The 12,563-nt window shown below is 37.3% G+C and overlaps 1 protein-coding gene across 3 annotated transcripts in view; it reads left to right on the top strand.

The window, feature by feature from the left end:
• HDAC9 (histone deacetylase 9) overlaps window positions 1–12,563 on the top strand; it is a gene marked incomplete at both ends in the record, with an annotated part of 426,230 nt that overhangs the window by 391,288 nt on the left and 22,379 nt on the right. For all 3 annotated transcript variants that reach the window (XM_080339190.1, XM_080339185.1, XM_080339191.1), the window contains one exon: window positions 10,668–10,801. In XM_080339190.1, coding sequence (XP_080195316.1) covers window positions 10,668–10,801 — 134 coding nt within the window. The remainder of the gene's footprint in view (window positions 1–10,667; window positions 10,802–12,563) is intronic.

Raw genomic sequence — 12,563 nt, 5'->3', positions numbered from 1 at the left:
TGCAGGAAAACCCAGTACAGCATGTAGAAGTAGTAAAAACCTCCTAGTCAGAAGTGGTCACAAGCACTGTTTCTCCCTGTTTCTTGAGCAACACGAATACCATAGAATGAAAAAAAGCATTTTTTACATCTGCCTCTGCCTGCCACCACACACCTGCTCACTCACACCTATATCAGCCCTGCCAGATCCACATGTTGGATTTGAATCCTCTTGCATAGGCAACATCCAGGCCTTACTCTGATTTCTATAGATTTTAACACTAAATAAGTGCTTTATCAGTAGCTACCACCACCAAAAGTCATCTTGAGTTTGTAAACGAGGTTTTTCTTTACTGACCTGCAAACACTTATCCTCAGATATGTTTTCTACTCAGATTTGAGCACCAAGTCCTTGCAAGCATTATAATAAATACGTAGATTTACTGAGTTCACAATGGGTATGAGGAAAATAAAATTATTTTTTTTTTCATAGAATCATAGAATGGTTTGGACTAGAAGGAGCCTTAAACATCATCTAGTTCCAACTCCCCTGCCATGGACAGGGACATTTTTCACTAGATGTCTATGTTTAGATGTTGTTTGAGTTAGTAACTGGTCACTGAGGAATCCAGAGTTCACTGCAGACAAAATCTGTACAGCTGTGGGCCTGCCTCACCTTCCTCTGTGTATAAAGAGTACTAAAGTATATTCCTGGAGAAGGATTCAGAAATACTCTGCATCTGTTCACAGAAATAAGGTCATAAACCTTCTCTGCTCTCTTTGCTTTCTGACCATTCCTAATGGTTATAAGCTTATTCATGGTTATAAGAAAATCGGATTCCTTTACAATGTTTAGTTTCATAATCACACTCATTTTTGTTCTTGCTCCTCCTCTCAGTCATCCCGTAATTTCACCTCTGTGCCTTTATTGCTTTTTAGTCACAAATGTATTTATTTGTCATCTTATATAATAGCAGTACCTTTTGTTAACCCAACATACACTTCTATCCTTTTCCCAATATTCTTGGCACATTTTTTTATTCTTTCATCTTTCTCTCTCATGTGTACTTAATTAATTATTTCCCTCTAATGTAGTGTTCAGCTGTAAAAAATTAGGTAAAAACTGTGGGAAGATCTAGAATTTTGGTCCATGACCATTTATTTTATGAAATCAGTACTTCAGCCAAAACTGAGAGTGACTAAAATGTGCATCCTTCTCTGCTGGAGAAACCACTGCATGCTCCAATGAATGGAGCTGTTCTCAATTTGTTATTTTTCCTTGTTGATCTTCTTTAGTTATCTGCAGTGAGATAGTCAAACACCTTTGCTGTGAAGGGCTTCTAAGCAGCTTTGTTATGAAGTCTGAATAATTTTTGACTAAGCTTTCAGCTGCTGTGACTTTTCATCTTTGTCAGAAGGAAGAATAAATGCAATCCTGATGTTGCAGTTTGGTATATGTTGTTTGCTAAGTTTCTGGAGCCACTAGGGACCTTTGAACTCTGGCAACAGGTTGTTTTACTTCTAACTGTAAAAACTCCAGAGGCAGAAACAGTAGCTATTCTGGTAGTAGATTTTCTGTGTCTTCATTTAGAAAAGCCAATGTACTGTTTTCCCTTGAAGATGGAATTACTGATGTTGCTCAAGAAACAGTATCTTAACACTGAATGAAAGATTTTTGCCCTGTTATAAACTTCCAGCTTTTAAGGAGAATGACTGACTATGGTAATGCAGCTGCAACAACATTTGGAGTCCTCAAATTACCTTGACACTAGTTAGCTAGATGTAGGTCTAAGCATAGCACAACAATGACATTGTTTGTCTTGATGCTTTTATTGTTTGATAAAGATTAACAATGATTTTAGGTCTTTCAGCTTCCCTGAATACTGCTCTCCTGCTGTGGTAACAGCAGAGATAGTGGTCATTTGCCTACTTACAGATTCTGCAGAATCAGATCATTCCTGAGTGACTCTGTTCCTCACTCTGAGAAAATCCAGAAAGTAGTACCCTATGTCTGGTCAGCCACCTAAAGGAATTTTCACCCATGCTTTTTTATGATCATTATTTTATGTTTCTCTAAGGTAGAAAACCACTCAGTGAAGAATTCCGTGAGAGATTCTGGAGCTCTAGTTCTCAAGCGATTGTTTGTGGGTTGCCTCTTGGCTGCAGAAGCTCACAGAAGGGCTCTTTCAGAGAACTGTGTGTCAGAAGACTGGAAAGACAGGGATGAGACATTAGATATTCTAAGAAAAGATTTTATTCTCATATGTTTTCCTGAGGCAGGGGAAGAATTTCTGGGGAAATAATGAGGCCACTCCTATTCTAATTAACTTGTTCCAGGTCACAAGTTGTATTGTATGCTCTCATTCTTTAAAATTGGTGCATATCTGTGATGAGGATGGGTCATATATTTCATTCTGGGGAAGAGAAAATAAAAATGTCTTCTGCATATTTCCCTGTCCTGTGTATTAGAACACAGAAGCATCAATCCTGCCTTCACTGGAGGCCCATGCAACTCCCCAACACCTTTTCTTATGCTCCCAGCAGGTTAAGACTCTTGCAAACTCTGCTGTGTAATGGGTGACAAGGTTCTGACATGATTTCTCTGTTGGGGAAGAAGGCTGGATAGAGCCACCTATGTCATTCTAATGGTAGCTACAGTTTATTTTACTCTGTGGAGCTTTACCTGCCATTTCAATGCATCTGTGTGTCCTTTTTAATAGTACGAAAAAGGACAAAAGAGCTGTTGTATGGGTTGAAATCACATCCTTAATTCTTACACGTTTTGGTAACAGAACAGCATAACAGAAAGTTGCTCAATATATTTTACTTGGAAATTGCAATTAATCAGAAGACTGTAAGGAGTCAGACCCCAAGCCTAGTTTCAATACCACTTCCTTTAGTGAGTTTTACACATTACCTTTTCAATAAGTGGTGACAGGCAGTGCATTTCTGGGTGATTATAGCATATGTCAGGTGGGGTTAACGGGCACAAGGCCAGAAGGAAAGTAAGTAACCAATCGAGATGTATAGTAATCCCTTAGAAATGCACTGCCTTTTTCCCTTATGATATTAGAAAATGATGTTTATTAAACAATGTGATCAAAATCCTGAGGGGCAGTAGACCTCTGATACAGAGTTCACCAGGAGACTTGATGCCAAATTGGTCAGGAAATAGAGTATTTACCTCAAGTCTATCCACCTACAAGAACCCATCCCTGATATGCTTATTGTATCTATGTCCCTAGTCTTGGAATGATAAATGATCCACATCTGGAGGCCAGGTCTTTAGATAATGGTATATGCTGATTAACACTGGCTAAGGAACTAGACCTTAATTTAACATGATATTTTGATGTGGCAGGGTCAATAAATGACTGAAAAAAAAGTGAGAGCCTTAATTCGTAGACTCTGAGAAACTGTATATGTTGGAAAGATCATTTAGTCCCTGCTGCTTTTCTTGGCAGAATTTTGTAGACCATCTTCAGAAAATGGCAGTCTGTTCTCAGCTTCTGAGTGATGGACTTTAAATCAGATCCTTTGTGTTAGTCTCTTGGGTCAATTCAAAATTAACTGACTTGGCTTTTCATCAGTTAAAAAAAATAAGTCTAGATCTTCCCATCAGATTGTTTTCAGTCAAAACTCAGTGCCCACATTTCAGCCATACTCATTTACAACAGCAGAAACTTTGCCCTGCCTATTTTAAAAAACTGTCAAGTTGATTTTATAGGCAGTAGCATTATAATAAAGTTCTCCAAACTTAATCAAGCTTACTGATTTATTTGGATAGTCAATAGCAGTATCTGATTTTTATTCCAGTGTGGATTAGAAACAAATTCCTCATACTTTGAATTATTTTTTTTTTTATCAGATGTCTTGTTTTCTAGCCAACCCCTTACTGAGTTTGGACTCAGATTTGGAGATATAATCATCTGTAATCTGTAACATCAGATGCCTATGTTGTACATCAGTTTAAATTGAGCAATTTGATCAGATTTGGAAGAAGTTATCATTATAACAGTGGTAATCACTTGCACTATCAAGTTGACATATTTCACAAATGTGGGGCAGATTTTCAATAGGTAATTATCAGCCTGATTAGACTATCCCTGTAGAATCTCTTTAGAGGGATTTTAAACCCTGGCGGGGCCAAGGGGGGGGAGGGGGGGGAGGAAAATAAGTCCCCCAAGCCCCATGGAGAACCCGAGATTCTGAAATGCCATCTTGCTGTTTGCAGTTCTACATTTCCCCTTTTGGCTTCTTGGCTTCTCATGCAGAATAGCTACATGTTCCTGAAAAAAACATTTAACAGTCAGATAATCTTGCTTCCTGGCTAGCTTTACTTAGTAGACAATTTACTAAATAGGAAGCAATTTTTTTAAAAAAAAGGAGAGGATGGCAGGACAATAGAAAAATTGTTACTTGGGCTAGGTGTGAGATGGGGTAGAAATGAAGAGAAAGTGAGGAAACCAAGAAGGAACGCACAGAACAAATACCTAGTAAGAACAGGGCTGAAAACATCCAGCCAGTTTTGAAAATATCCAAAGGTTCCTGCTTTGAGTCTGGCAGCTGAAATCTGTGGTTGTAATATTTTCCCTCTGAATCCACATGACAGCATTATAACAGCTCTAAAAACATCATTGTTATGTTGTACATCACTATGACCTTTCCTGCAGGATGCAGAACCCCTACTTCGTGATAATGCATGGTACAGAAGAAATCCCTTCCTTTTTTTTGAGTATGAATTAGTTGGGAGCAGAGTTTGGAGGAGTGTCCTTCCTCCATGTGTTTTCTCTAAGGATCATTTTCTCAGATAGTCACTGTTGTCATTGTGTGGTTGAAGCATACAAGTTCCTCCTTCCCAGAGGGCTAAGCAAATGCAGTGGACTACATGACCCTCTTGGACACATACATATCTCAAGACAGTTGAAGATGCCCAGACCATCCTATTGAGCGTTGTCAAGGTGGCTTTTTCCTGTAGTGAGATACGTTTGCTTTGTTTGGCTTTCTAAGAGGTATCCTATGTATCCTTGAATATGTACTTAGTAGAGATTTAATAAGTTATGTTCAGTGTAGCAGCTAAAGAGGAGCTAATTATGAAAAACGTATTACTGTAGAACTAACAGGCATGTAATAAAAACATCAATTACATAAATTGTTAATTCATAAAAAATGTGTTCCGGAGACCATTGGTATTAATTTAACATACAATTACTGTCTAATTTAATCTAAATTAAATGCCTGCTTGAGACATGTAATTTGAAGTGTTACTGGGCTTCCTTCTCTGGTATTAAAAGCAAGAAATCAGCAGTTAATGCCTAGAGGCCAGATCTCTACCATTTTAATTCAGGTACCTCAACACTAACGTTCATAATTTCAGCCATTTGGAAAAGGTTTTTCAGAAGAATGTATTTGGCATTAAAATCTCCCCTTCCCCCATGCTCAGGGCCATATACTGCCAACTGAGTCAAACCTCTGACTTAATCCAAATGAATGTTTGATCAAATAAAAAGTCCTCAGTTAAGACCTGAAAAGAAAATGTGTTTTCTTATCACAGAACATAAGCTTTACAAAATGTTCTAGCTCCTGCCAGTGCTGGAAGGGTAAATTATCTTTTGACTCCTGTGTGGACATATTTATTTAGGACATGTAGCCTGATGACTCAGGAAGTTATGTAAAAACTGACCCAGTTAATGTTAGATGCTATTGTTGGAAGAATATCAATGAAAATTAATCAAATAATCATGAAGGAACCACAGAGAAGGAGCTCAGAACACTGGTGGGTAGACTTTTGGCAGCAATCATTGTAACAGCTTTAATGAGAGGAAAACACGTTCTCAAGTAAATTAGAGAGTAATGACATGATTAAATGGTAAATAATAGTTAAATACATGCTTGGAGGTCCAGGACGGAGACTGTGGAGTTTTTGTGTTTTGTATGTGTTCCTCTCCTGGCTGCTCCAAGTAGCCAGAGGAGCTCACCAGAACTCTGCCTGTAATTTAGAGTCAGATTGTAGCTTTTAAGATGCTGAAGCCAAAAGGGCTGTTGGGGCACCACTGCTGAGGCTGAGAAAGCTGGGACTTTCTCCATAAATCCAAAGCTTCACAAGTCTTTCGGTTGCTGACATGTCCGTGTTCCTTCCCTGAGCAAGGGCCAGAACCACTGCTCTCCTCAGCCTGCTGCCACCCAAAAAGTGACTGTGCAGGAGACATCTGCTCTCCTTATGCACAGTGGGGGAGAAGGAAGGGGCCCATCTTCTGCTGAGGCAGGTTTAGTCCCTGCTAACTGGGTGTTTGCACATTTGCTGGTGAGCAAATTGAAGCTGCATATATGACTGTTTATGCAAACAAGGAGTGCTGTGGTGCTGGCTGGGAGTGTGCCCCATCCATATGGTTCCTTTCCTTGTCTGCTGAGAAAAGGATGTGAAAAGAATAACATTCACAAATTGTCTTGACTCTCAGATGTTTCTTTCTCAAAATGGGAGGCTGTACATACAAACTCTGACTTGCTAGCTTTACTTTGTCCAGTCATGATACTCAACACAGTTGTGTGCTGAGTCCATTGGAGGGGAGCTGGCCTGGTTCTTTTACCTGCTCTCCGCCACTTTTCGTTTCAGGCGGTCAGACAAAGGATGCCTCAAAAACAAAAATAGAAAACTGGAATAATTCTTCTCTTTTTATAAGGCTTAACGTTTCCAGTAAGCCCAGGAAGAGTATAGTTGTTCCAGCAACTTCAGTCAAATGAGGCAGGAGATTCACCTGTGTCATTACTTGCTGTTTGGCAGAACTAGAAGGATTGCTTGGGGAGCTTCTCTGTTACAAGAGAAAACAAAAACAAACAAAAAAAGGTCTTAGTGGTATACTGGAGATAAGTCCACTAAAAGCTGATTTACTTGCCTAGAATGTAAATCAAATGATCAGCACACTGTGTCCTTCAATAACAGCCTGGCAGTTTGCTCATTAGTATAATATTTTCTTACATAAGCTTAAAGACAGCATCTGCTCCACTAATGGCATTGGAGAAGGGGAAAGGGTATAATTAAAGAGTATGTTTTGTGCCTTTGTTTTAAAAGTTTATATTTTTCCTTCAAAGCCTGGCAGATAACAGCTCATATATTGTGTATTTCTCTCATACATAACATGGTTTATAAAAGTTTCCTTTTGAATCTAGTCTTTATTGCTTAGATGTACATTGGTGCACCCACAAGTTTTTTGTCAGGAAAATGTAAGCCACCTGGTGAGTAGGATTTTCAGAACTACTTGGTGGTGTTTTAATGTTGTTTCTTTAGTAAATTGAAGTTATATCATTGTCTTTACTAGTATCATAGCAAACAAATATTAAGTGCTTCTGTAAATTTTACCTAGATATCTGAATATTTGATCTGTGAAGGAAACAGATACTTTTAATGTTTCAGTTATGGAAATTATGAAAATAATAGTTGGCATAGCACCATGCTCACTATTTCTGGCACATTGCGTGAGCCTAATTTAAGAAAAAACATATGCTCCTTCTCTGAAGTACAAATTCACTAAACACATCAAGAAGATTTGAGAAATACCCCTGCATGTACAATCTTTCCTCACTTGTTGACTGAAATGACTGGATTTTTAAATAATATATTTTTCATTATTAATGTGTGATATTTTTACTCATGTTTATAGATACAAATAATTGTGGGTACTGCCAGGGCCATTTCAAGCCCTGTTTGATAGATGTCTGCCACTGAGTCAGCCATTCAGACTCTAAATGGCACAAAGGCACCTGCAGCCTCAAGGAACAAATATCCATTTAAGACTGGACTGAAAATCAAGCACTGATGTTTTCACATGACTTTATTTTTCATAACTGCCTTTAATCTATAACTTATGCAGCACTGCAAAAGCATACAGTTTTGTAATATGGCATATCAAAACCAAAACCAGCTTTTAAAACTAGCATCACAGCAGGCACCTTTGTCAGCAGGCACAGTAGAAGGGCCAAGAACTGCTACTGATTTCTAGAAATTCATGAGAGTTAGAAGATCCAGGGTTCAAAATGCTTGCCTGACTCTTTTCTCACCTTAGAGTTGGTCAATGGGGCATTGATCTCCTTTTATCAGGGGAGATGACTGATTCTTTGCATGGTGCTTGTTTCTATTTTCTTCTTGTTTTTCTTAATTGTTTGGCGTGAACTACAACCCATCTTAAAACCATTACTTCTCTGGGATTCCTTTCTTTCCATTTTGTTACTTCTGCACTCCAGGGGATTTCCTTGAGGAAGCTAATATCTTTCCTAGGTTGCTGCACTGACACAGAATCCAAGTTCCTTTGTTAAGAATTTCCATAACTCATTCGGTCACCGGCACTGTTGGCACTGTTGGCTAAAATTATTTCCTCCCTTTCCAGCAAGTCACCTTTACTCCATTGGAGTAAATACACTGAAAAAAAAGCCCCCATCATTTGATTTCATTTGGCAACACTTTATCTTGTTACTGTGATCTCAGTTGGGAAAGATGCTTTCTGCATGGCTCATTGCATGAATCCTGACTCACCAACAGATTATTATTATAAGATTGATATTAGGAAAATCATTAGGAAACCAAGCAGACAAACTAACATTGTAACAATGTTTATAAGCTATATTATGTGTGGCTGCTTAAAAGAAGAAAAAGGCACTGAGAGTCTTTACATTTATTGCCACACATACCTCAGAAAATTACGAGGTAGCTGTAGCAACATTTGTGGTCATACAAAATTTTCAAAATGTGCAGGGGAAACATGGTAGAGTTTTCTCTTCTTCACAGAAGCTGTATAACATGAAGGATAATGTTGTCTTAAAGTGCTGTTAGATTTCTCATAGCCCCAAAGGGTGAGTTATATATGTGGGGAGTCTGTGCCTGTTCATTCTTCTTCATTTCCTCTAAATGCTTTATGTACAACTCACTTTATGCTGTTGGCACTTTCTTCTTACGAATCTGAAGATTGCACGTGTAACATGCAGACAGAAATAAATTCTGTAGGTAAAAGAAAGTAGAAATTGGCTAAAGATCAAAGGTTATCCTCATTCCACTCTTTCCTTCACTTTTATTATAATATCCTGTCTAAATTGGGTCTTTTGTAGAGAGGATTGGGTGTTGGTTTTTGTTTGTTTTGTTTTATTTTTCTTTTCATGCGGAGAAGTTGAGTTTAAATAAGAATTTAAGATTTTTTTTAACACTGTATGTAATTTGAATCACAGTGTAGTTTATTTGCTGGAATCAAAACTTAAGTTCTTGGTACAGAAGATTGTAGAGTGGCTTAAGGAACCAATATTTCACCTCAAGTGTTCTGTAATCATCCACAGATCAAATGACAAGTAGATTTTTTTTTTTTTGTCTGCACTGCCAAATCCAAGCTGTTATACTTAAAGTCCCTATTCTAAAAACAGTTGGGCATGTGCTTAACAAAGTCCTAAGGTGTAAACAGAACTAATTGTGTGATTGCTTGTTTGCCAGAACAAGCCTAAAGTCTATGTCTTAGAAAACTTCTCTAGTAAATATGCTTCTGATTTTTGTAGTTTTTAACTTTTGATGACCTTCTTCTCTGGAACATAGTAAAAAGTTGGTGGTTTTCCTGTCTTTATAGAGCCCTAGGGACTAGCAGGTAACTTTTAAATGCTTTATTTAAGGTATGAAGTGCACTGGAATGCGTAGTGATGACCATCAATAGAGAAACTAGAAAAGACCAAATGGAAAAGTTAAGAACAAGATGCAATGGGTATTTAAATTCAGTAGTTTCAAAGCTTTACTTATCATTACTGACTTAAAGGTGATGAATCAAAACCAATAGCTGTCCTAGGAAACTACCACAAAATTTCCTTCAAAATCTTTTCTCCAAATTAACATTTTTTCATGTATTTTTCTTGTTGTTGTTAAAAATTAAATAAATTAATTGTACTTGAATCACAGATGAAAACGTTGTGTTAGTGTTTATGCAGTTATAGATCACCGCATAAAATGAAGTACTATGATTTTTGTAGTGAAGAATTGCTTAGGACATTGCTGATCAAGAGTGAGTGATACTGGTAGAGATGTCTATGAAGTTCTGGAAAGTTTAGACATACTAAAACCTTGAATCAAAATAAGTGATCTAGTTATTAGTGCTGCTTCCAAAAACACTTCTAAAAGGAGCTAAGAGGTAACGTGTTTCCACTATTTTCAGTCCAGGGTTGTATATTGTACTCAAACCGCAAATACAAAGGAAGAAGCAATTTCTAAATAAAAGTTTCATCATCTCATTTGAAAAATACAATTATTTTAAATTATATTATCATAATTTAAGTACAAATACTGTCATTCGATGCTGTAAATGACCAGGATTATATCAGATCTCTCTAAATAACATAGATGTATGCCACGTTGATGTGCAAATAGGAAGAGAATCCAGGGTGATAATGGATAATGAAGGTAAGAAGAGGGACAGCCTCATGTTTCAACTAATCTCCAGTTCTTAGTGATCAGCAGGGGGATGTTATCTCACATCTGCCTCATGCAAAATTCCATATACCTAACTCCAAAGCATCTGGTGTGGGCTGTAGTCAGAAACAGGATACTGGACTAAATATATCTCATGCTCCCTGTGCAATATCTGTGAGCTTTTCATCACAGCAGATGTGACATATGCCAGTAATATCTATTCTACTTTAATTATTTGCACTACTGTATTTGAATACCAGGTTTTGGTCACCTAACCAAGCAATTGCTGAAGCTAGCGGATGGTCGTGTTGTGCTGGCACTGGAGGGAGGACATGACCTTACTGCCATCTGTGACGCATCTGAAGCCTGTATAAACGCCCTTTTAGGAAATGAGGTAAAACATAAATCATAGTAGGTGGAGAGAATGATCCAAGTTTGTTGAAACTCCTTTCTTTGATTTTCTCTTAGTAACAATGGCATCAGTCCTTTTTTCATTTGATATAAAAACCATGCAAAATGAATATGTCTTACATATGAGCAGACCTTAGATGAGCTGGTTTGGATAAATACCTCTAAATTAGATGGTTATATAAATCCTCTAGTGTTTGACTAAATCATTCCCAGTTCTGAGTAAGATTTAATACTTCAAAATTGCTTTTGGTGAGGCTCACATCATTAGTAGTCCTTGGTGTGCATACCATCTACCAGGATCAGACCTTCCTTCCAGCAAATTTCAGGAAAGACAAAAAAAATTATGAAAAAAAATAATGGCTTTTGCAAGATATCTGGTAATCTTAGGAACTGGATATTGCAAAGGCACATTTTTTGCAGTATTTTCACACTTCAATTGGCATGTGAAATAACATATTTCAGAGGGTCTTGAAACTGAATGTGTCCAAGACTTCAAAAATGTTTTGGTTTGGTTTGGTTTGGTTGTTTGTTTTTTTAAGTGGTAAATGATGATTCAGGTTGATCTGCATGTAATTTAAATTGAGTGTCCAATATTTGTCAAACACTGTATATATTATTTAAAAACTTTTGAGAGTGGACTATCAGACTGAGTAAATACAAGTATGTGCTATTTATGTACGCAAACACAAAATAAGCGTTCAGATTAGTGAAAATTGTTCTGTTGTTCACTAGAAAATATCTTTTCTCCTATAAGTACAGTGAGAAGGAAAATAAGCTTGCTGAAGATGTAACCAAAGTAATTATGAAAGGACAAAACTTGTACCACAAATTGTGAATTTTGCAATATCTTGTTATAATGTGTGGTGTAATACATCCCCCCTCCTGCCCGGAAAAGTGGTAATAGCTACATAATCTCTCCAATCAAATGTGTTAGTGCCAAATTGCAAAGTAGTCTGCCAGTTTCTTTTCACCGCCAGACTTGATACCTATGTGAATAATGTGAAGTAATGTGTCTCCTGATGAATATTCGATAGGAGGATTGTCTAAATATTCTTTTGAATCTTTGCTTTTCATCTTTATGAGAAAAACATTTTTATGCTTATTATTTTTTACATTATATATGCAATGGATTAAATGATAGCTTTTTCAATGATCAGTTCAATGTTAGTCCTTTTATTTAGGGGCTGAAATATGGATTACAAAACCTAGCTTGAGGCATTTGCCAATCTTAGTGAATGAAGCATTGCTTTCTTTATTAGTTGCCATTCCAGGGCACTCCCACTAATATTCGCTGTCATCATCTTCCCCGTGGTAGTATCTCATCAATGTATATCATCAACAGCTTTTCATGGCCTTTCTAAACCCATTCTCTGAAATGTACACCCTTGTGGGACTAATGCAAATGATGCAATGCTGATGATGTGATGTGTCTTCCTCTGTGTAGGTGCCTGGGTCCCTCTATCCAATTATGACCATTTGGTGGTGCTACCCATTTATGAAAATTGCCTCATTTTGTTTTAACACTATATCACACCCAGCTACTATTTCTACTGTCACTGACTACCATTGCCTGAGAAAAAATACCGATTGTGAGAAAAGGGAATGGGATAAGTGTACTGGAAGAGAGACTTACTTCCATTTATTTTAGTGTAATTAGGCAGTGGGAAATTAGATAAATTGTGACTCTGTCTGTCTGCAAAATACAGCAAAGCAAATTTCAGGAAAGACAAAAATACCTGTAAAGC

The sequence above is a fragment of the Nesoenas mayeri genome, assembly GCF_963082525.1.
Source record: "Nesoenas mayeri genome assembly, chromosome: 2".
Classification (NCBI taxonomy): Eukaryota; Metazoa; Chordata; class Aves; order Columbiformes; family Columbidae; genus Nesoenas; species Nesoenas mayeri.
This window is presented reverse-complemented; position numbering and strand designations above follow the sequence as displayed.